Genomic DNA, 25,635 nt, shown 5'->3' with positions numbered 1-25,635 from the left:
CATATTTGTTCAGTTTTACTGCTGCTCTTCATTGTACAATGGCTGCTGGAAAAGACGTGTGTTTTGTTGTTGACTTACTATTCAATCTAGTTGGTTGTGTAGGAGGCTCCACTTCTGCTTTTTAAAGATGTATGGTTGTATAATTGCAGCCATTTTGATGTGAGAGTGTAAACTTCTTCAAAGAAGCATAATGGGTCACCTGTAGCGAGAGTCAAGCTGTTGTGTTAGAGTCTCACCGTATGGTGCAACTATATCAACATCTCTGTATGCTTGTAATAATATTGCAAAGGATTGCTTGAAATGGAATAATTGCTGAGTAAGATAATACAGTTGCAATGACGTCACATTTTTCATTCCATTGTAATCATGGGAATATTAAATAGAGCTTCACAGCAGTAGATTTCCCAACCGGACATAGATTACAGACACGGCTGAAAAGGAACGTATGTGGAGCACAGCAGCAGTGGGAAAATGTTGAATCTATGGTCATCACAATTATTTCCAAATATATTTTCATTATGTAATTTCCTAACATTATGCAGCCATATTTGTAGTCATAAAACAGCCAAAGTAGCAGATAGAGGTCCAGCTAAGGAAATGTTAAACATGAAACAATGAGAGCAGAGAAAAGCTCCTGCACTAGGCTTCGTTATAACAGGGTGGTCTCTTTAAGACTGTCACACTGGACCAGTACCCCATAATGATAGATAGCCTCTATATTTAGATTACTGTGAAAGTAGACTGTCTTGTCCTTCGCTCCATCCTGGGCTCTAAAACATTGTCCCAATTTGAACAGTGCACTGATTACAGAAACAACCATTGAAAAAGTTCAAGAAACGATCAGAATGAAATTATATGAGACATGATAAATGAAAGACGTTCAAACTTTGTGTCTCCATTTGTTGTAGTTTTCCAGCCATTTTAGCTCCTCTACAGTCATAAAACCAACCACATGTAAAGGTTGGCTCCAGTTCAATTTCAATAGTATTTATTTATTTAAATTATATTAATTATTAAATAAGAACAAATACCACGTAGCTAATTTGCACAGTTGGTCTTCTGGTTATATAAAACAACAAAAACATTGTACAAAATCGTGTTTGATGCAGAAATGTCTTTTTTAGAGCCGTTCAGCTTCATTATGCATTTCAGGGAATTAGTCTAACTGCTCCTAATTTACAATAATCACTCGCTCAGCGGGGCTGCACAGTGGTTAGACAGTAAGCACCATCACCTGAAGATCAACAAGATCTAGATTTAGTTTCAGATTTTCTCTGTGCATGTGGAGCTTTTAGGTGCTCTTGAACTTTTAAGTGAGTTAATTTTTTTGCTACCCTAATGGGTTTGTGTAACCATTAGGGATGGCCCAGTTACAGGAGAGAAATACACGGACTTCATGGAATTACAGTGTTAAAATGTAAGTTTTTTTGAACAGAAATGTACAATAAAAAAAATCTGTGCAACTTTTATTATTATTACTGCTAAAAAACATCTCAAACTATAACATAATAGCATAAATTATAATAATGTAAGGAGTTTGATTGTTTATGCATGTTTTCTACCCCACAGTTTTTAAGTACCATTAAAACACAGGAGCTGATGATTGTCAGGTATTTAGCATTTGTAGCTAGCTTTCAGTGGGTTGTTTATTTTACCAATAGACTCTAAATCATATATTATTCCAAAGGTTGTTTGATTGACAGTGATTTTTTTTTTTTGCTGCAACGTTTCACTTAATAAAATAACTCTTATATTTAATAGTATTAGCATGCCACCTTTATTTTGAAATTCAGCTTCACTGGAAAAATGTAAAACTGCTTCCCTGCTGGGCTTTTGGCATAAAAGTCTTAATCCTCTTGGTATCAATTATGGCTGAACCAATGGTTTAGCTTCCGCGTTATTCCTGTGGGTTCTGGTTAGAGAAAAAAGGGAACACTTGTAAGGATTTCCTTCAAACCTTTAATCTCTAAAGATGCGGTTCTACAGGGATGCTTGGGTATAGTAGCGCCTGAGAGAGGTATATTGAATAATGTGATGCCTGAGTTTGATATCTGACCGATTTTTGAAGGGGAGGAATGTGGGCCAGAGACCACCATGCAGTGAATTAATCCTGTAAAGCCTACTGGAGTTCAGAGCCTCTACGTAAAGTACAGCTTATTGAGATGCAACTCATAGCCTCTTCATTAGTTTCTTTCCTGAGGAGGAAAATGCCCATGACTCTCCCAATTTTTCTAAGTGGTGAATAAAATGATAAATGTTTTGTAGCTTTAAACGTCCATTGCACAAATGTTTATACTTCTTGAATGTCTAGAGCTCTTTTTGATCCATTAACTAATAATAGAAAGATGGATGGAAAACCTGTACAGGCTGCAAAAAACTACTGTCTGGGGTAAAGGTTCACCTTCCAGCTGAACAACCCCAAACATAGAGCCAGAGTTATAATGTAATGGTGTAGGTAAGTGTTTCTTTACCCAGAGTTCCTCTTGTTTTAGATGCTCCATCATGCCTGGTTCAAATGATTGAAGCTCAAGGAAACACCCAACTCTTGTTAGTTGGTCCTTTCAGTATGCAGACATAAATCCATTGGGAATCAGACGCACAACTTATAGAGCTGTGAGAATAAACGGTTTCTGTAGAATATGACTGAGATTTGAAAGAAAGCAGATAAATTCAAGGTTTGACTTGTGCGAAGCTGGTAGAGACATCAGCATGGAGAGTTCTTCTGTAATTACTGCAAAACCCGATTCTGCAAGGCATCGAGCGTTGAATTCAAACGCATGATATACTGTTTACATTTTATTCATGAAAGATTTGAAACCCATGTGATTTTTTTTCCCACTTTGCAATCATGCTCTACATTTTGTTGGTCTATGTTTAAAAACCTACTAAAAAAACATGGTTCTCATTAAAAAGTGAAAGGGGTGTGAAGACTTTTACAAGCTGCTGCATTTTCCGTCGCAACATTTCAGTTGAGAGCGATTGATTTAAAAAAAGAAAACATTTAAATGTTTTAGGAACATCTCTTCCTCCACATTCTTACACCCTTTCTTTGTCTGCTTTCCATGCAGCTTCACTCAAACTCGGATAAAGGCGATGGATCTGTCCGATACATTCTGAGCGGGGAGGGAGCCGGGTCTATATTTATCATCGACGAGGTGACGGGTGATATTCATGCCACCAAGAGCCTGGATCGAGAGAGGAAAGGACATTATGTCCTGCATGCACAAGCCTTGGACCGCAACACGCAGGAGGCCCTGGAACCCATGTCTGAATTCATTATCAAAGTCCAAGACATCAACGACAACGCACCTCAGTTTCCAGATGGACCCTTTGTAGCTACGGTGCCCGAGATGTCTGAAGTGGGTGAGTAGTGCAGCTTAATAACCTGGAGCTCTACATGATTGCCCTCTCTTGTCAATTGCCATAAGTCAGAGACAGAATGGAAAAGACGGTCAGAAATGAACTTGAGTGGATTTATTTGCTACTTTTTATGTAACACACATGCCATCATTACATTTGTGCTCTGCAGTAAAAAGGGAAAATATCAAGGGAGGACCTTTGGCTTCACCCCTGTGTATAATTTAAAACTACTCAGAGTAAAATGCCCCAGTGGAAAAGACGGTATTAATGTGAAAAAGTGCAATCAAACATTTACCCTGCGCTGCATTCTGGTTTGACAATCTTCTCCAGTATGTTTGATCTTTTCTAAGCCCGAGTCCTCTTTTTCATCTCTCTCTCTCTCTTGGGTGGGCAGGTCTTTATGAGCACTCAATAGTGCCTCCACCATCACCACTGTAGAGTCACCCCCACACTACGGAGGAACGTAAAGCCTCCAACCTCCTTCGCTGAGACAGCCACTCTTCTCATGCTCAAGCATCATGTGGCAAAACATTCATGTTTTATTTCTTTTTTTTTCTGCTTCCGTTTATAGCTCGGGTGAACAAAAGCTGCTGCTGTTTTTGTTGTTTTTTTGTTTTTTTCAGTCCAGTGGATTTTGCCTCACGGCGCAACAGCTTTAAAGTATGACGCTCTAATACTTTAAAATGATATGTTGCTGGCCCGAACTGCAGCCAAACTGCTGTCAGAGTGATTTTGCTTCAAATGCAACATAAAGAAGCAGGTTTGTGGAACTGACAGTGAGGTGGAAGCATCCCGTTTATTTCTGTCCTGTATAAAATCACCCACAGAAATATATCGGGATGAACGGCTTCATCTGGGTCGGAGGAGATGCAGGAATCCGATTAAACATGCAGAGCTCGACAGGTCTGTCAGAGCCCTCTTTATATACGGTCAATATCTCGATGGTTGCTCTCATGAATATTCATGAGCAGGCCAGGCCTGATGCTCACAGAGCTCTGCTTGTTACTGTGTAGGTTTCTGACTAAAGCATGTCAAATAAATGTTTCATAATCGCAGGTGATAAATATTTAGGTGTTGGTTTAAGGATAAATGTGTTGGCTCCTACCAGGGGAGAGAATCATACATTTTTAACCAACTGTGAAGGAGTTTAATTTTTCTATCCTGACCTCTACATTGAATGGAAAGCAAAGTGGCTTAAACTCAGTGCTGTGCAAAAGTGTTTATACCGCCTCTGCTTTATTACATACATGATGATGTCAGAACTGCAAATTTACAAGTACACAGCTGGGAGACAATAGTTAGGCCACTTATATATTTATTCAGTTTTGGGGGTTCAATTTATTCAGATTATTAAACAGATTTTAATAGCAGATAACTTAAAGGTTATTTAATTAAGAAGTCAAGCAAAAGCAAGGACTGCATATTCTTAGACCTGTTGAATCAAGAGTGTTGGAGAATGTTGCAGAATTAGTTACTTACTTTATGGGACAATTATTTTTTCACATGGAGTGTATAGTGTGCTTCCCTATATAAATAGATTTGTCATTTAAACCCTTTTGTTTGTGCATTCAGATTCTTTGATGCCAAACATTTTGCGTCCTGAAAACCATGTTTTCTTGAGGAGTTAACCTCTCAGTTTTCATCCTTACCTATTCCGATGTTTTGGCACAAACTCAATCATCAGTTGCACGTTGTAAAATCAATCACCACTGACATCCCAAAGAAATAAGTCAGTTTTACCCAGTGATGAGTAAAGCAATGATCCTTTTTGCCCGCCCCTATTATGCTTTTGCCCATGGTCATTAAAGTAAATCGGCTTCAGCCGAGTGTCTTCAGCGTCAAATCGGCTGTAGCAATCAACTGTCCTCACACTCCACAGCACTAATCCCCCCACCACATTTGTCAATACTAAATCTCCTAAGTGTAGGAATGGTCTGAGTTGGACTGTGGCAGCTAATTGCTTGTGATGTTCCTTTTCCCCCCGTCTTAAATGATTAGCTGGGTACATGTCAGGTAGTTCAGCTGCATGATCCTTACTATATTCACTAGGGACATAGTATTGTAGTGAGTGCTGGTTTAAAGGGGATCAAGTCAGCAGGAGCTGTTTTCCAACAGTGTTTTAAAGATGCATTTAGGTTATGTGACAAGATGAAGAACGACTGAAGGATCATAAGATTGAGGGAGAATAATCTGTGTCAAGAATTTCAATCAGAAATGTTGATGCACTTGTTGGATTTAAGCTTGTGGGTGGGATCCTGAGCATGGCTAAAGGAGTGCTAAGCTAAACACCTGAATATAGTTTTCCTAACCAGCTGCGTGTTATTTGGCACTCGTTTGCCTCAAGCATGAACTTTTTTAGCATACATTTGAAGTTTGTTGGAAACAGGATCATTATATATTAATGGTGTTAAAAGAAAACGTATTAAACATAATCTACTTAGGTCTGAGCCCTACTTTGGATATCTGTCAACTTGGTAATATTTGAATGCTTTTTCTAAAGTGGAAGTTGCTGAAGATCCTGTTGAGTGGAGCGGTGGTGTCCAAGGGCAACTGTCCTGCATGTTTGAGGTGATTTCCTGGTTCAACAAAAGTGAACTTAATGAGTGATTAATTAGTAAGCCTCTGCAGACCTTAGTGACATCCTGAGGGGGTAAATTGAATTTGAATTAGATGTGTTGGAGCGGCACAAATCTAACAATACAGGATATTGACAGGGCATATTAACGACTCAAACTCTTCACTGAGCCCGACCACCAAAAATCTGTAAGGTGCTTCAATACATTTATCTGAAGCAAGTTAAAAGATTTAGAAGTATTTCCATGCTGGCACTCATCGTAAAACCCAAATCGGTACTTGTCTGTTTATATTTCAGTTATGAAATATAAATGGAAAAATAACTGAAGGCAGATCTCTCCAAAAGAACAGCTGTTTCCTTTGTAAACACACATTTTATCTTATCAAAATGACACCTAGTTTTGACCTGCAAAGTCTCAAATAACATCTCACTGGGAGTTCATGTCAGTGCAGCAGATATTTTTTTTTAATTCAAGCTTAATGCCTTGATTCTGGTCGCAGGAGGATGGTAAGAACCCGCGATCCGTTTTCAGAGACCAGCTTTGATCTTTTAAAAGGCCATTATGCATCTCGGCGACTTTAGTAAGTGCAGAAGAAGTGGATAAATTGATGTTTGTCAGTAGGTGTGATAAGTGGATGTAAAAATGTGACTGGAGTAATCTGTGTGCTGAATTAAATAGACATTTAAAATACATTTTTGAAAGAAATTAAGAAAAGATCATTCTGATTTTTACAGCAGTTTGGCTTTAAAACCCGCTATCGACCACATTATATACTTTTGCTTTGCAATATTACAGTTCAAGGCCTGAGTAGATCATTGATCAAGTCAATGTGTGAATGTGCTTTCATCAGCTGAAAAAGACCCAAAACTAACATTTTGTGTACAAAAAGATTAAAGATCAATAGTCAGCTTGCAGCTGCAGCCGTCACTGCCAGAAACTCCTGATCAGGCCTGAAATCTGGGTGTAGTCATGAAACTGGATCTGAGCATCCAGAGAAAAAGACAAACACACAAGGCACAAAATACAATGACATGCAAAGTATTTAAAAACATATCAGGACTTGGATTTATCTTTATTATAAAATAAGCTTTATTTCCTCATGTTCTAGGGAACTTACATGTCAACATGAGACACAGTGTGGTGGCATCTTTATCTCTGGAAACACTCCAAGATCCTACGACATTGTGTGTTTCTGTTGTTTCCTTACACTTGAAACTACTCAGAGTAAAACCTGCAACTACAAACGCTTCCATTTTTAATCCCATCCAATCTAAACTCCAAAGCAGAGAGTAAACAACGGGCTCCTCACGATGAGTCAGTGATAATGATGTTGTTGGAAAATGTTCTGAAAATTCCCAAATGAAGGCCTGTTTAATTCACCGCAACTAAAAATAAGCACAGAAAATACTACATTCGTTTTATTCACATAAACACTGATTTTCCTCTTCAGGCTGAGTGTGCTTCTATTGAAAAGAACAAAAGCATGTTTGTTGACTTTTGCTTTGCGTCTCACCCAGAGACTGTAAAAGGAGGCTTTAATGAGGTGAAAAGTTGATTGTTTTTGATTATGATGCACCAAGGTTTTCCTCATACCTTCTTCTTTGGTTATTTAGCTTTATTTCTGAGTAATAGTTTATATAAACAGGCACACAGAACATTGAGTTTAATGACTACAAACCTTTTATTATCATCATCATGTTGGCGCTAAATATAAAGCGCTATGGCTGATGGCACATTTCCATTTAAACCTGCAGTATGTAACATGCTTCACAAATAACCTGTCAAAAAAATCAAGCTCTTCTACCTCCTCCTTGTGGTCTGAAGAAATGCACCACTCCCGGTCAGAAACAACCAATCAGAGCCAGGAGGAAGGTCTTAGTGCTGGCAATCAAGCTCATGTACACGCTGCACCTGTACTGATGGCAGAAAAAATACTTACTGTTCCAGGAAAACCATTTATCCACCGTCATCAGTGACCGTGCTAACTAGCTGTAGAGTAGCAGAAAGTAAGGGGGAGGATGGTGTGAGTAGCGCATACACAGAAGTAATTAGCAGCGCTAAGACCCACCTCCTGGCTCTGATTGGTTGTTTCTCATTGTGCATTTCTGTAAATGTCAGTAGAGCTACATGGAGAAAGCTGAGGACCTTGATTTTTTTTCACAAACATAGCGACAGTTTTAACAAATTTGTAAAAACATGTTGTCTATAAAAGTTGTATACTGCAGCTCTAAGTGTAAGTGTGAATATCTAATGAATGCACGGTTCTCTTATGCAGCCTGCAGAGATACTGTTCATTAAAGATGAATTCATAAAAGCAGGAGTAAAACTGTCTGTGTTAAATATTGGATTCTAACTTTTATTCATTTAGAACAAATTTAGATTGCAAAGCAATAAAGGAGTTGATGGTTTCCACTAAAACCATCCCTGCATGGCTGCTTGCATTCACAGCTAACCGGCATGCTGTGCACTGTTTATGATTTATGGTGGCTGACATTGCACTCTGCTCCACCGGGTAACTGAAAAAAGGGGGGGAAAAAATCACATCTGGTAGGACTCAGAGGAGTTTCACTGTGTGATTTCCAAAGACGCTCAGGAAAGCAAGGCGAGAGTCCAGGCAGCTGCAGGATGCATCATGCAGCTTACGTCAGATCGCACCGTAGCGCTTTCATGTATAAATACAGCAGTGCATCAAATAAGCCAGTTGTGCAATTACAGCGCACTCATCATGTGATTAAAAGGGGTCAATGAAGCCTGTAATGCCATGTGAGCAACACTTGGTGTGTAAAATTGAACCTCAATTGCTTTTACAATGAGCTGCTAAATAAAAGGTCAGCATTAGTTCAGCTTTTTAATCACTTGTCTTTGTTTTATGGTGCTTTTTTTAATTCATAAAAGCAATTGCATTCATAATATGTTCTCATTTGGAAAAGGCTGTTAAAAACATTCTCAACAACTTGCATGTGATGGAGGTCATGCACAGAACAAAATGATTTTTTAAATGTTCCCATTACATTTGTTACACAGATACAGAAAAACCTTTTTTTCTTTAAATGATTTATTATCTGATCAGATGCGCTGGAGCTGCTGACATACATTCCATATGGGCTTTTATTTTTTTGTAGTGATTTTGAGCTTTTAATTTGAACTGTTTTTTTTTCCAGGATGAAAGTATTATACAACAAAAAGCTGTAATGATTTGTTTAAAAACAAGATCTGGGTCCACAAGTTTGACAATTATTCATAAGCTCTGACTATTTAGTATATTTTTTTCTGTGCATGTTGAATCTCCACCTCAGTCTCACTGCAGGCATCAATGAACCTCAGAGGATTTTTCCAGCCATATGTTAACCAGTGTTGAAACATGCTAAATCAGCATGTTTGCTGAGTAGCTCCTTGTTTCTTTACTTTGCACAGGGTGACTTTGTTTAAAGTCTGACTAGTATTTTAACTGTTCTTCTCTGTGACCTTAAATCTTCTGGGATCTTAATGTTCTCGATGTGGTTGCTAGGAGATTTCAAACCAACGCACAATTATACACGAGTGTTCCTACGTTGCCATTTGAAAACCTTTTTACAGAGAAAGCAGGAAATCACTTCTGGTTCTCTTTTCTTCTATTTTTAGGTACGTCCGTGTTGCAAGTCACAGCGACAGATGCTGACGACCCAACGTACGGAAACAGCGCCAGGATAGTCTACAGTATTTTACAAGGACAGCCATATTTCTCCGTGGACCCCAAAACAGGTGCCGTATTCCTGCTTGCTGCTGCAGTAAACGCCTATTTGCATAGAAGCACTAAAAGCAATGTTCAAAAGTATTATCACTCCCTGAACTTTACATTTTGGCAACTACAAACCTGAATGTTTTTACTGGGACGTTGACAAAAGGAACAGGAAAAATGTTTCCGACTTGAAAAACACATTCTTTATTCAGCCCCTGTTACTCTGATGCTTCTAAATAAAATCCAATGAGCAGCTAAGAGGCCGAGTTACATTCATAGCTCAGGTGGAAGAATATGCAGATGAGATAATTATTAGTTTGCTATCTAGAAATCTGGAAAGTTTGCCTTTTCAGAAATTTTTCAGTAGATTATATATAAAATATTCAAAAGAAAAAGCATTTTGACAAGCTACTTGACATGCTACTGGTTAGCATTTGCAAATCAGACAATCTAGTTGATTAAATGCAGGAGCAGAAATAAGGAAAACTGCAGAAATTAGATTCTGTGGTGCTAATACGGTTTCTAACATGGACATTGTGTATATTTAGTGTTTTAACTTAAAATAGGCAGTTCTAGTTTTTAGAGGAGGCCTGAAGGTAATTGAAGCTGATGGAAGATGACTCTTGACCCCCTCACAGGTTCACTGCACACTGTGTTGTTCTATCATCTAAAATTGTAGTAAAATACAACATAGATTGTTGTTGTAATGTAACCCAGTGGGGAAAAGCCTTGGATAAAAATGCTCCTGCGAGGTATTGTTCAACTATAGTAGTTTATCTCTTAACGTGTAAGAAATCTTTGCTGTGGACGTTCCGGAGCTATTTTCACCACATCTGACATCATAAAAGTTAAAGCTACACAGTGCAGTTATGGCTGAGTCATATTGTGCAGCACGCGAACCTCACTGTGGACCATAAGTAAGTTCTCCTGGGACCAAGCAGACATTTGCAGAACTCTCTCCAGAAAGCCATTGTTTCCTGCTCAGCGGTGCTCAGTCTTTTAAAGTTCATCCTTTGTTTGAGAGGCGTCTTCTATAATCCATTAAACATTAATAAGCCTTCTAACTTTTATATGATGTAAAAAATGCAACATTTTCAGCGTGTATAGGTCTTTTTTATTTCTTATCTCTGAACCGTACACGGTCATTTGTCCTGTTGCTCATGCATCTATAGTTTGCGCTGCTGTTGGGTAACCTGAACAACTCGTCTCATTGCCATCTGGGACACACTGCCACCTCCGGGGAGACCGGGGAGACCGCACCAACCATGTGAAACGGGAGTTTTCATGCTGAATGAGCAATACAAATGAACAGCTGTACGTTTCGGCTTTACCATGAGGAAAAAAAGACGATTGGGAATTAATGAAACCATTCCACAGCGGCAGATTTTAGAGTGAATACACATCCTGTTTTTTTTATTATTGCAGTGGAAACCCAATGTTTTCACACACTTCGACATATTGTTCATGTTAACTTCCCATACTTTGTCCTCTTGAGGCATTTTTCAATTCAATCACACAAACATTTCAAACAGGACGTTTACTTCAGTTCATTATTCAAATCAGTTTAAAAAGTTTGTTTCTAAGGAAACCCAGCTGATTGCATCAAGTTTTTCGGTTGGTGGGTGGGTCAGTTGGTCGGTCGGTGAGTCGGTGAGTCGGTTGGTCGGTGGGTGGGTCGGTCGGTGGGTCGGTGGGTCGGTCGGTCGGTCGGTCGGTGGGTCGGTCGGTGGGTCGGTCGGTGGGTGGGTGGGTGGGTGGGTGGGTCGGTCGGTCGGTGGGTGGGTGGGCCAGTCGGTGGGTGGGTGGGTCGGTCGGTCGGTGGGTGGGTGGGTCAGTCGGTGGGTGGGTCGGTCGGTCGGTCGGTCGGTCGGTCGGTCGGTGGGTGGGTCGTCGGTTTAGCTAGGACAGAATCTAAACCGTTTTCTGGACATTGTTGTCACCAAGTCCGTCGCAATCAGCAATAAATCAATTAATCATATGATAAATTAAAATGAGCTTTATAATATCCATTTGCATAATTTATCATCTTTCTCTTTTCTATCACTTTTTCTACCAAAAACTGGATAACAAAATCTTCACTCCGGTGTTTTGGTCTCATTTAGCCCCATTTTTGTTCACAGACACTTTATAATTCATTTTATTTGTTGCTTCTGTTGCTTTTTTCATTTATTTTGGAGATTTGAAAGGCCCTCCAGTTCCAGTGTTAAACGTTCAGGTGCACTTGGACTATTATATTACTTGAAAATGTTCTCAAAACAACAATATTAACATTGTCCTTGAAGTTATTGCAATAACTTCAATAGCAATTTATCACCCAGCAAAATCTGTTACTGTGACAAGCCAAGTTGTAACCTGATGTTTTTTAATCATTCTCTATGGAGATAAAAGGATGATATGTGCAGTTTTTCCCTCTGTTTGCACATAAACTGAGTCCTTCTGGATGAATCCGATGCCTCACTTTGCCTGAGCTGACGCTGCAGCTTGTCTGACGTCTAATTGGGCGTGGGGCGTGCAGAGGATGGGGACGTGATGGAAGGCCTCAGCCAGTTGCTCTCTCCACACAGCACTATTCCACCCACACATATTCATTTATACAAGGAGGCTGCTGCCTTTTTTTGTCACCGGCACACCGGCCTTGTCTCTAAAATTAGCAGCCGGACTCCTGTTGGTCAGCGGAGGACGCACACATGCGGCGAGCTGCACTTTGGTTTGATGCTTTACACGCTCGGCTCGGGTATTAAAGCGGTTGTGCTGGCGCAGCGCCACGTTCCAGCCCCCCGCCGGAGAGATGAAGCCTCTTCTGCAGATGTCTCGCGGTGCATTAGCATGCTTACACGTCCTCACATCCTCCTGTACTCGGTGCCCATTATGCTTAACCTGCAAAGACACCTTCATGGGAAATTCACAGGGTATTCAGGGGGCGTTAAATGAGCGCTCACACATGCAGCGTATTCCCCTCTGAGCGAAGGCTGGCATCCTGACATAGAAGTGACTGAAGATTATTTAAGCACAGAAGGTAATCATGGCATTTGGCACACACAGATGGCACTGAAGAAAGACATAAGGGATTGCCTCGGACTTGACCCAAATCCTCAGCAGGAGTCAAAGTGACCAATGATCACTCAGTTTTGTTTCTCCTGCGTTGGCTGGTGTGGCAACATCCCCTCAGATCCGAGAAGCAGAAGCAGAAGCAGACGTGTCTGGTTGCTGACAAGCTGCATGAAACGGCAGAGATCTTTTCAACCTGGGAAGGTGTCACAAATAGAGATAAAGTTATCTCCAAAGCAACCATGAACCTTTATTACAGCTCTGGAAATGCTCACTAAATATGGCTTTAACATCCGTAATGGCTTGCAGCTGCTTAATGAAGTTAAGCTATTGCAGCTAACAGCCGATGCAGATGCTACTATAACTCTGATCCATTCTTCAGTTTACATATGTGAGCTTTTCAGCTGTTCAGGCTTATAACTCAGAGTAGCTGGAAATTCAAATTCTACACATCTGACTTGATGTACCAAAACATGCTGCTTCTCACATTGCAAGAGCAAAATAAGTCCAGGCGTCTTGCGAGGTGGAATTTGGTTGAAGCGTGTTTTGTTTTTACTGTGCTCTGAGTAGTCCATGTGTGTTGGGATCAAGGGTGTTAAATGTAATGTTCTTCATCATCTGGACAAGATGTGTTAGTTTTTTCATTTATTTCTACAGTGAGTTTCAGTTTCAAGCATCTGGTTTGTTGAAGGAATGAAGGAATCTTGGTAGTCCAGACAGCACTGGATGCTGTGAGAATAATCCATCTTATTGTTGGGTCACTGCGTCGTCATGGAGTTTTTCCAACGTGTCCTAAAAATCTGTGGCAGGTTTTGTTTGCTTACAGTATGAGCTGCATGATAAGGCGATGCTGCAGCATATTTTCTGGCATCATGTCATCCAACATTATTATTGCACAAGGCAGATAGACTATAGTGTGAAACTCCCTGAAGTTATAAACTGTAAAGCTTTTTTTTCCCAGTGGAAATGTGGAATCTCTGCTTACACAACCCACACCTGTTATGGTCACACTATAAATGAAATTAACATCGAAAACAGCTTAATCCCTGGCAGTAACGTTGAACTGTTTAATCAGAATTGATTTTGTGTGTGTGGACGCTGTCTGTCCCTGTAGAGCCATTTTTTCCTCTGCGTGTCCCAGGCAAGGCATACTGTTTAATTACGCCTTGCCTCATGCACACTTTGCTTTGCATGCAGTGTCTCCAGGTTGACTGTCAAGGCTGTTGACTTAGCTGTCCATACGGATGCATGCATTTACAGTGCAAACACTGGGTGTTTGGTTTTTGTTGAAGGAATTGAACCCATATATGTCTGAGGCAGAAAGCATCATTAAAAACAAATATTTTTTTCTTTCCTCCTGCTGCCTGCTGACATTATGCACAGTGTTGGGATTAATGCTGCACTATCACCAGCTCCAGGTGATTTTCTTTGTTTTTTTTTGTTCCCATTGCATGCCAGAAACCAGCTGCATCAAGGTTGCAACGTATTCATGTTCATTTCAAGCACAAAGCATCTGTCTGCACCCAGATATTCATGCACACTTTCCCTTCTGGATGCTGTGAAATGGCAAAATATTGTAAGGGAACTTGCTCAATGCCATTTTGAAACACTGCATATACTGAATATATTTTCTCACACTTGCTGCAAATTAGAGCCCACGGAATAAAAAGGTTTCACATTCAGCCAGTGTTTTCAGAAGGCTGCTCAGTTCAGAAAACAAACAGACAATCTTTGAAAGAAATTCATGTTTGTTCACAATTTTGTGTACCAGTGGTATATTGTGAAATTAAATTATGTGCCCATTATCAATGGTTTGAGATAAAGAATATGTTTTCAGAATGCATTGAGCCAATAATAATTTGTGCCTCAGTTTGATTTGCAGACATTCATTGTGCTAAATCAAAGGCTAATTCTTTTAGACGGTTGACATCTCAAAGTCAGTTACAGATGTGCTAAAGGGTGAGAAGAAATGAGTTCATACTTCTTTATAATTACCACTGAAATCACACGGAGGCATTTTCTTATCCCTACAAGTAAAGAACCGAAGCCATGATGGAATCACAACTGACAGGACTGTGATGGTTTCATCTAAAATGCAGAAACAGGAGGAAACTTGGGATACGATTGAATTTGTTACGGACCTAAGTGAAGACGGCACAGACCTTAAGCTGGCGTGTAGCCAGTGTTGCTTGTATTGGAAGTTATTGAAGAGCCAAGAGGGGAAAGTATAGTCATGTGACTGAAGGAAGCTGTGACATGAGACTGTCAGAACATACACGGCTGTGAGCTTTTAAAAACCAATTTACACTGGCCTCTGTTCACTGCAGAAAGCATTCACAATATTTAAGTTCTCTATTGATTCATATACACACCCACAGCCTCACAGGGAGGACATGAAAAGTCCACTAAGAAAGACCCCTGGCCGGGATTCAAACCCAGGACTTTTGCTTTCTAACTGATGTGATTCTTCATGACAGATTCAACAATGTGCCTGAAAAATGACTCACTTTTTATTCCTGATTTTTTTTAAAATTTACATAAAAAAGTTTAGGTTAATTCTTCTTTCTCCAGACTGTATATATTTTTTCTTATCTCTAGTTGGTAACAGGCTCACTTATTTACACAGACGTCTACTTCTGAGTAAGAATTTTTATTTGATCAAATTTATATAGTTATGAAAGTACTTTTTATACGAAAAGGAGGGCCTCACCTGTTCAAAAAGAGGAAATTTGTCCTAAAAGAGGCCTACTATTGACAAAACGCTGGTGCAGTTTTAAACCTTTCTTTCTCCCCTTCTAATGAATAAACATGTAAAGTGCTTGAAGATGTTAAACTGCTTCAGGGAGAGTCAGCCTTGCAGCTTGACCAAACACCATCATCTGCATTAGAACAGGGGACTGAACAGGATTTGGTCTTTTCTGCAGTCCCAGCATAAATCTGGTGTCCCAACACCTAAAAAAGCTCACTCAGGAAACACACCGATTTGCACAAACGTGGAAATGCAGTGTGTCAGCACTGCGCTTCAGACGGCTGCAGCTAAATTCACAGAAAAATAAAAACAAAAACCAGTCGCTATAACTGGCCAAACTGGTGACTTGTAATCACCAGCGAGTCAACATGAAACACCGGGAGCCATGATGGCAACCTGCTCACATGAAACCACAGCCACCCTGACGGACAGATTAGCTGCACTTCTCTGCAGCAGGTGCAGCTGATTGTTGGCGCCTGATTAGAGCCCGGTACTGTGACTCGGGTCCAATCAGTCATGCTGGTAGGCAGGATGTGGTGCGAGCGAAGGCAGCGGTCCTGAACGTTGGTTTGCACATGCTGATTTGCATTCGAGAAAGATTCCCAAAAACCCGACTGGGGAAGAGAAAAGTGGGCGAGGCAGAGGTCACAGCAGAGCAGGGAACTGGACTCCTTCAGTCAGTGTTAATGAACAGTTTCAGACGTCACCATTAAAGCTTCCAGTGTCTCTGTTTGGCTGCCTGAACTACATTTGAAACCACATGTTAGCTTACAGTGTATGAAAAATCTAACATTTTTGGATATGCTTTAAGGAAACGTCCCAAATAAACATTCATTGTGTGACATCATCAGTCAACATGTCAGGAAGAGAACCAAGCCGATCCTCCAGTTGTTTTCCAAAAGCCTAATGGGAGTATGATAATCCATAATCAGGAACATATTTTTGTTTCAGAGATGAGCAAAGTGTGCATTTCAACCTCAGAACAACTCGTGTGGAAACCCTGGAGCTGGGAAGGCGGTCCCACACAGGATGTGGCCATTGCTCAAAAAGCAACAAAAAAAAAACTCCTACAACAAATTTATAGAGAAAGCCCTGAATAAAAATTTTTAAAAATTCTGTAGTGTGATAAAACATAAGTTGAATTGTTTTGTCATACAGCAAGTACCAACCTATTCAACAATTTGATTTCTCTGTGGAAAGTAACAACAAATTATTCACTGAAAATGTGTTGATTTTTTAAATTCTCTTTAGCATATCTAGAATATTCAGAAGAAAATGCAGCTTGTGATGGTGGAATAAAAAGGTGAAATAAATGCTACTTGACATGCTATTGGCTGGCATTGCAGGGATTGTTGTTTGTTTTCCTTAGGAATCATCATTATAAAGTAAATCAAATCATTTTGTTTACTTCATTTGGTGCTTCAGTTCTGGAAAAAACACCAAATATTACTCAGTATTTGGTCCAGTTTCTAGTGTAAATATCTTAGTACACTTGAAATAAGACTAAACTGACTTACATGTAACTTTTCAGCAACATGTTTTAAGTCATTAGTTCCTCAATATTGATGAAAAGTTGCTAGTTTCTCTAGCAGATTGTTCCACTTTTAAAAAGCCATTTTTTCCATGTTCAGGTGAAATAATCTGTTTTTCAATAACATTAGGGAATTGCTGACTTAAAACAAACTCCTATTTCTTGCTTAAAAGTTTCTTTCAAGTTGCCTTATTTCAAATGCACTAAGATATTTGCTCAAGAAACTAGACCAGTACTTGGTAAAAGTTTGGCTTCTTTGCATATTCAGTCAGGGTGTTTTTGAAAAACGGCTAAAAATCATCATTTTGGATGAAGATCCATAAACTTGCCGCCTGCAGTACATGTTGAGGCTCAAGGCGACGCACAAGGAGAGCAGAGAATTAGTGAGGAGCAGTGAATGCAAACCAGTCCAGAGGAAATATTGTATTTGCAAATATAACCGGGCTGTTGTATCAAGATTAGTGACATTCAAACTGTGTTCAACAACATTCACTGCAGAGGATTTACTTGATTACATGGTTTGCAAATCTCAAAACTGCAAGCCAGCGGAATTTGGTAAAGCACTTTCTATATCTCAGCTGAAAGCACATCTGAGACGTGGTGCTGCATTCATCCTTTTTATAGTTTGGTCATAACTCCTGTCTTCCCCTTCACCGCTGTGCATCTGTCACTTACCCGCCGAGACATCAAGGCTGTTCCTCTCAAGACTCACGCTCGAATACCTCTTAACCGCGCTTCACATCTGTACTCCATCACACACACGCGCATGCAAAGACTATCTACATTACCCAAGCCCAGAGTCCCCTTTGAATCCTAAATAGGCTAATTTCACTGCTGATCTGGGATTTGTGAGTGTTTGAGTTTATTGAAGGAGCTGACACAGATCAGGATGTTTCTGCACTTAGTGGATTAAGCGTTTGCTCTGGTTAAATCAACGAAAATCTTTCCCGACGCCAATCATTGGTGATGTAGTCCAAGCAGTTCCTTCCAAGACTTATTACTGATAAAAAAAATATATATTTTACCCCTTACAGGTTTATTTTGTTTTAAAATTTTAATCACATCAGCACTTTCAAATTATAAAAGGAATAAAAGTAATCCTAATCAACCTGGCTTGATTTGAAAGCTGAATTGTCCCTTAAAACCAGAAACTAACTGTACCTCTCTTGACAGCAGAAGCAAAACTTTAAGTGTTTACAGTAACCAGCTATGCGTCTTTTACAAAGCTGCGGAGGAATTTGTTTCTTTTATTTTCTAGAATTGCTTAAAGGGATTAAAAGGCATTAAGATTGCACATCATCCGCAGTTGAAACCATAAGTTTGCATAAACCCAATAGAACAACACACCTTTTTTCCTCGCCGTCTGAAGTTTAATCAGTCAGTATTTGGTAGAATTGCCTTCAACATGTCAAACATTTTGGGTTTTCTTCCACACACTTCTCACAGTAATATCCTTGCATTCGGTTTGGCTGTGAAGCTTTCTTGGAGGTTATTGCTTATTATATTTGTATTAACACCTAGATTGTTAACTAGTAAATTATTTAATCTTGGAGATCAATATTCTAATCTATTCTATTTTAAACATCCAAGTGTGAGGTAAAAGCCCAAAAAAGAGGAATAAATCTCCAGAGACTCTCTCTTCTTCTGGCTTTCTATTTATATAATAACTGTATAAAAAATGTCTTTATTGTACCTGTAAAGGAGGAGAGTGCTCTCATGACTTCTTAAATTCAGCTACTGCTTTCATCCAACATTTTTCCCCTCAAACTCCAACTGTACTCGCATGAAGACTGTATTAGATGAGCCAAAACACCAAGATTCCTAGAGCTGGAGATTGAAGAGTGCTTTAGTAATCTCCTATAATCCTTTTTGTTCACTTGGGAGATTGTTCTCCTTTAGAAGTTTCCCGCCAGACAAAGAGGTGGATAGTGCGATAGTATCGACTATAATAGACTGAGGAGGTTGAGGAAAAGGCTAACCGCCTCACCGTGTCAGATGAGGCCAGGTTCATGGAAGTCGTCTCTTCCTCAATTATTTTCTGAATTAACGTTCGGGCACCGTAGAGATTTAGGAGAGACGGTCTGAGGCGATGCGGCTCAGAGCTGAGCTGGGAAGAGAGATCAGAGGTCTGATCTTTGTGTCAGAACACTGATGTGTGTTTCCTGCTTCCTTCCTAAGAATGCCCCAGTGACTTTTTCAGTGTTGGAAGATAATTTGATTTACGAATGAAGAGGCTGCAGAGAAAACTTTGCAACCAAACCTTGATGGCATTTTTACAGTGTTAAAAGTATTCAAACCCCTTGAACTTCAGTGTCATTTTTCATTTTCTGTGACACACCAACACCAATCAATCGTTTCTAAAGTGTGAAATGTGCTTTTGTATTCAGACCCCTGAGTCAATACTTTACACAACCATTACAGCTACAGGTCCTTTCAGGTCTGGAGCCTGAATTATCTGCTTACGCTGCAAAAACACAAAATCTTATCAAGTATTTTTGGTTCATTAGCTGTCTTACAAGTCAATATTTCTTACATATTGATGAAAAGCTCCACTGGCAGAATATCTCACTTGTAAAATGGGAAAATATCTTAATGTATTTAATGAAAATGATTTAAAATGAGCTCCTACATCTAGCTGAAGTTTCCTGTAAGTTAGTTTTGTCTTATTTCTAGTGTATTAAGATATTTGCACTAGAAACCAGATAAAAACACTTCAGATCGTTGAATACAATAGTAATATTGCACGGTAAAAAATATGATATACTTTATTACATCCAGAATGTTGCATTTAATTTAACTGCAGTGGATTATCGTAGTGTTTGTACCAAACATATTAAAGGTCACAGAGAGTGTTGCCAATGTTATAATCATATATGTGAAAGAATATAATATGACCACCTCGTAGTATTTTTTAGTTTTTTTATTATCCACCACACAAACCAAAAAAGGTAGATTTGAGTCTCATCTAATGAGAGAAACCTTTTCCACATTTTTAGCTTGTGGTGTTTTCTTCTCGCAATGTTTTTCTCCTAACCAAAAACCCTTAAACGTCCCGTCAGTGGACTCTGATGTTGTTTTAAAAACCATCTCTAATTCGAGCGTCTCCACATCTTTCTCCCTGACCTGCTGTGCTGCTTGACCTTCTTGATGCTGATCTTCTAGATCTTGAATGTACATTTTGGGATTCAATATGGAAAAAAAGTCTGAAAAGGTTTAAAGGTGTGAAAACCTTTGTGAAAGACTATTTGTTTTACTTTGTGTGACTCACAGTTGGTCATTCTCCCTGCTGGTGGATAAAAGCAAAATTCTCATAGCCACAGAAAGAAAATCTCATAAAAATTTTTTGTATGTGCGCATTGGTTTGGTTCCAGCTGTGAAATATTGTTCAGGAATGTCACACCTTTATGAACAAAGAGGTAATATGAAATTTGAAAGGTCAGGTCGTCCGTCTTGGTGTGGATTTTACTCAAAAAGTTTGACCACTTTCCAAGTTATGTGTCTCAAGGACTTAAGGTCAAGTGTTGCTAAGGCTGAGGGTAATAACAAGGGACTCAGTGCAGTTTGCAGGGCTTGTATCATTACATTAAAGTTGTTAGCAGCACTTTGATTAGTTTTTGGAACAAAGAACAGCAGCAGATCCCTGCTGAGACCTGGCATTTCAGCAGAACACTTTGACGACAATAAGCTACTCGGGTTGTGAGTCTTGAAAATGTTTAGTTGAACATGTATTTTCATTCCCTGTGGGAGTTGGAAAAACTGCATTGTATTATATAAAGCATTGCATCTTTTCTTTTTTCTTAGAAGCCATTACCCTTTCAGTCTGCCAGGCTCTGCAGTTTATCAAAGTCTTGAACGTATGAGAGAATTTCATGATGTCTTTTCACTTTATTGAACTTTACCAACTCCAGCAGTAATAATTTGCTTTTTAGAACATGTAGTTTCTTTGTGTGTCGTTAAAAGATGCGTTTTGTTTTCAGACGTTCCTTCTATAAGCCAATGGAATCATAATTTTTCATCAATATTAAGGAATTATTGACTTACAATTAGCTCCTATATCTGGTTGAAAAGTTACTTTTAAGTTAGTTTTGTTTTATTTTAAATGTACTCTGATATCTTTACTTGAAATTAGACCAACATTAGTTGGTAAAATGTTACGTTTTTGCAGTCTATGTCCACATCTTGGAGGGTACGACGCCATTTTTGTTATGTTCTGGGAACATGATGAAAAAGAAGCATAAAAAAGTTTTATCCTCAGCTCAGGTTTAAGCTCAGATTTAAGATCCTCTCTGGATGGAGCGTTTTCCATGGCTGCCTCTTGTCTTGGATCCTTTATGTTGTTCATTAACAGAATTTTAGGGCGTAGCTGTAAAAATTAGGATGTCTGATTTGGAAATCTCAAGTTTTTTTTCTTTCAGTCTCTTTAGTTTCCTGGTCTCTGTTTGTAAGCTTGACCTAAATGTTTGGTAAGTTTGTGTTTGTCTTGCAGTGTAAATCAGAAAGTAAAATATATCTGCAGTTGACTACAAAAATGGATGATGATGGACATGATATCAACCTTCTTTAGTGAGGATTCTCCTTGTAAGCCAAAGTAAATTAAATTCTGTCACATGCCTTGAAATAAAAGCAACTTCCTTTGCTGCCCTACTTATTGCTACATCTTCTCAAGCGGAGGTAATATGCACAGAACGACACTGTTAAAGCAGTTGTTACTACTGAGAGTGGTACTTGAGAATGAACTGCCACCATACAGTTCCATGGACTTTATTAAGATCGAAAGTGGCTCAACCTATTATTTCTTTATTTTACACAACGCAGCCTCTGGTTTTACTTGTGGCCTTGAGGTAGAAGTTCACGAATGGAGTGTTTTGTCTCATTTTACATTGAAAACTTGTCTTTTTCATCGGCTGAGCTCCAGTCCCACTTTTTATTGTATCTGGAACGATCATAAAGAGGATGAATCACTGAGTTCCTTATTCATACCAATACAAGAGCAGAAAATTCTGTTTACTGCTCGCTTGCTGGAATATCTTCAACTTGACAGGTTTATATTTGAAAGGTTACATTAAAATTGCAAATTCATGTGACAGGTGAAATCTTGATTACAGCTTTCTAAGTTTTCTGTTTTGACAGACCTACATCCACCACCTATGTTTAGCCCTTTCTGTTGATTACCTCCTGGTAAATCCAGGTTTACTATCAGTGGCCTGGACGTCAGCCAGCCTCACTGTGACAGATGATGAGTAACCTCAGATCCCCCAGATCTTAATACTGCTGCCTGCCTGGCTTCTTGACCCACTTTTAATGATTATTCAGCCTGAGGCGAAAGGATTACTTTCTGTCTATAGAGTCCTGAAAGCACAAGAGAGGAAAATGATCTATTGTGCAACACGCCAATGTCTAGCTCTTTTGTGAAGTACAGGAAATAATAAAACTGAATCCATTAACTGCTAAATGGGGTTTGGTGAAATTCAAGCTGCTTGGATTGAAACAGAGCTCCATGAAATAGTTTGAGTTTTAGCTTGACAGAGTATTTCAAAGACATCTTAATAAATTTGATGCACTTTCATTTTATTGGAAAAAAGCGAATAATTGCAAATGCTGTAAATGTTTATGACCTAAACAAGACCACAAAAATGTATTATTTTGACTAAACAACATTATTATACAAGTGCAGAAATCGTGTCAGGTGTGAATAATGGTATGAATAACCAACTTTATTTCTCAAATATATCAAACCTACTGTCAAAACTGGTGAGGATTGTGGCACAACTACAGATCCACTAAGATGTGGCTGCCCTCTGAAACCAGCGTTAAAAAGAAAAAAGCCAAGTTGAATATGAAAACTCTGGAGGACCTGAAGTAATCTACAGCTCAGGACGGACAGCGGCTAGTTGTAAGCTCTACTGTTACTATTACATGCAGAAATCCTTAAGAAATCTTATTTAAACTTTGCCTTGAAGCCATTCTGAGAGCCAGCTTAGAGTGGAGAAAAGGTGGTTGAGTTGGGTGGAACCAAAATGTAGAGAATATTCGAACTGTGGTGGGCTGCACAGTGGCGCAGTTGGTAGAGCTGTTGCCTTGCAGCAAGAAGGTTCTGGGTTCGATTCCCGGCCTGGGGTCTTTCTGCATGGAGTTTGCATGTTCTCCCTGTGCATGGTGGGTTTTCTCCGGGTACTCCGGTTTCCTCCCACAGTCCAAAAACATGACTGTCAGGTTAATTGGTCAGTCTAAATTGCCCCTAGGTGTGAGAGTGTGTGTGCATGGTTGTTTGTCCTGTGTGTCTCTGTGTTGCCCTGCGACAGACTGGCGACCTGTCCAGGTGACCCCGCCTCTCGCCCGGAACGTTAGCTGGAGATGGGCCCCAGCAACCCTCCTGACCCCACTGAGGGACAAGGGTGAAAGAAAATGGATGGATGGATGGATTTGAACTGTGTGGTTTTTGGTTGTAACATCAGCAGATGTGAAAAAAGTTCAAGAAATTGCAAACTGGACTTTATTTGAAACATCTGACCATGCATTACTTTTGGGGAACCAGTCATAACATCCCTTTGCAGTTTTCTGCTCTGAGTTTAAATATTATACCTCGAGATCAATCTATCAATCAATCAATCAAGTTTATTTGTGCAGCACGTTCAAGTTCCAAGCAGTTCAAAGTGTTTTACTTCATAAAATCACAAAAGTACAAAGTCATAAAAACATCACCACAATATTTCAGGATTCTTAGGACCAAGATAGAGTCACAGAATGTTTGTGATAATTCTTCTCACATACCGATAAAAAAGAATGATTGTATATTTTTTACACCTAAACATCCATTTAGTCATTGTATCCATGTTTTGTTTACCTCAAGGTCTCAATGTTCCTGTATAATCTCTAAATCTATTGCAAACACAAGGTCAGCAGTGACCACAATGTCCTGGCGCCAGTCAAAAACACAATATATAACAAAACAAGTGTGAACATATGGATTCTTATCCTACGTGGTGGTTTTTTTGTGCAAAAGCCAAGGCTGTAAATTCCCTTGTTAACAGTTGTTGGAAGACATAAAGTAGCACACATTGACCTCATAAGATCCTGTTGCATCTCTGCCCATTTCCTGTCTGGTTACTGCAAATAGAGGCCACTCGTGCCACTAAACCCTTTTTTAAAAAGTCAACACAGGGAGCAAACTCATCTTTTGTTTTAGGATCCTGCTGTGTCGCAGGGACGGTTTCCTTTTATTCAGAGATCCAATCGTATATCATATTATGAAGGTTCATGGCTGAGCATCCTGTGTTTTCTGCACCATGAATAAATGTGATAGTGCAAGTGCCTCAGGGTGTTACAGTATAATATGATTGAAGATTTAGATGTAATAGAATCGGAAGGAAAAGGCGATCAAGGATCTGCAAAATTAAAGATGAAAGAGGCTCATTATTACATTCAGTACCATGAAATAAACCTGAAAATTTGGGAGGAAAGAAATATCTGTCTTACAAGCAATAATATTCACAAAATGCGAAGTTTATATTAACAAATGTATTATTTTATTATTCTTTTATGGTAATAAAATAATATAGAAGAAGATACACCCAGTGTCTATTTGATAGTTTTAGTATATAAATGATCCATTAACATTCCGTTAAAACTTGAATGTAAAGTTTGAATTTTGTTTTTATTTTTTTTATATATACCAAAAATCTTCTCCTGAAATACCGTGGACTTCTCTGCTGCTGTTTTTACTACGTTTTAATTCTACAAAAGACAAGGGGTTTTATTTGCATTGCACATTTCAATAAAGCAAATTAAAGTGATTTGCATGATGAAAACAGGAAACGGCAAACAAGCAAGAGACATTACACTGCAGTGTAAAGGGAAGACACATAACCTTTTACCAGATTTTGTGTTGGTCATATTCTGAGTAGTAGTACAGTGTTAATCACTGTATAGTAACTTATTCAATAAATTTGATGATTCGAAAATCAAAGTTTGTGAAAATGTAAACTGCAAAACGTGTAGATGCATGCAAAATGCAAAAAGCCCTGACATTTAACCATCTTATTCTGTGTTCAGTCTGAATGGTAATTAGTCCAAAATGAACCTTTTAACTTAACCTAGACTCTCTACAGCATGTCCCACTTTGTTCTATTACAGAATCTTTTGGGTCAGTTTTTTGTTTCCTTGTGGGAAGGAAGTGTGTTAAACGAGGTTTCAGTCGATCTCAGATACTGTATTTACAAATAAGTTATTTTTTCTTCCTCAACTGTTGTAGTGACTCAGGTTTTCTCTTCCTTTGAATGGGAGTTTATATGGGAGTCAGACTGTAGTGCATGGATATAGGGCTGTTGTAAACGATTATTTTAGTAATCGAGTAATCTATAGATTTTTCTTACGATTAATCGAGTAATCTGATAAAAACAATTATGAAATAAAATATTGGTAAATCTTCCATAACACCAGTGTTACTATCGGATATCAACATCAGTCTATTTTTTCCACATTTGAGCTTCCCTACCAGTTACTTTTTTGTAGACTGGGGGAGCAATACGGGATATTTACGGCTCCTCCATTCAGAAACTCATCGACCAGCCATGTTCCGCCTCCCGTTTGTTCAGACCGGGATGATATAAGTTTATTGTGCGGTTCGTCCGTAAAGCTGCTCTTACCCTGTAAG

The 25,635-nt window shown here is 39.1% G+C and overlaps 1 protein-coding gene across 2 annotated transcripts in view; it reads left to right on the top strand.

Annotated features, from left to right (window-relative positions):
* The window catches only part of LOC103456687 (cadherin-18), a 125,628-nt gene that overhangs the window by 52,966 nt on the left and 47,027 nt on the right, over nucleotides 1-25,635 (top strand). For both annotated transcript variants that reach the window (XM_008396400.2, XM_017301987.1), the window contains exons 3-4: nucleotides 3,069-3,363; nucleotides 9,558-9,677. In XM_008396400.2, coding sequence (XP_008394622.1) covers nucleotides 3,069-3,363; nucleotides 9,558-9,677 — 415 coding nt within the window. The remainder of the gene's footprint in view (nucleotides 1-3,068; nucleotides 3,364-9,557; nucleotides 9,678-25,635) is intronic.

This window comes from Poecilia reticulata, linkage group LG20 (genome assembly GCF_000633615.1).
Source record: "Poecilia reticulata strain Guanapo linkage group LG20, Guppy_female_1.0+MT, whole genome shotgun sequence".
In the NCBI taxonomy this organism is placed as follows: Eukaryota; Metazoa; Chordata; class Actinopteri; order Cyprinodontiformes; family Poeciliidae; genus Poecilia; species Poecilia reticulata.
The sequence above is the reverse complement of the archived record's forward strand: the minus strand, read 5'-3'. Positions and strand labels throughout refer to the sequence as shown.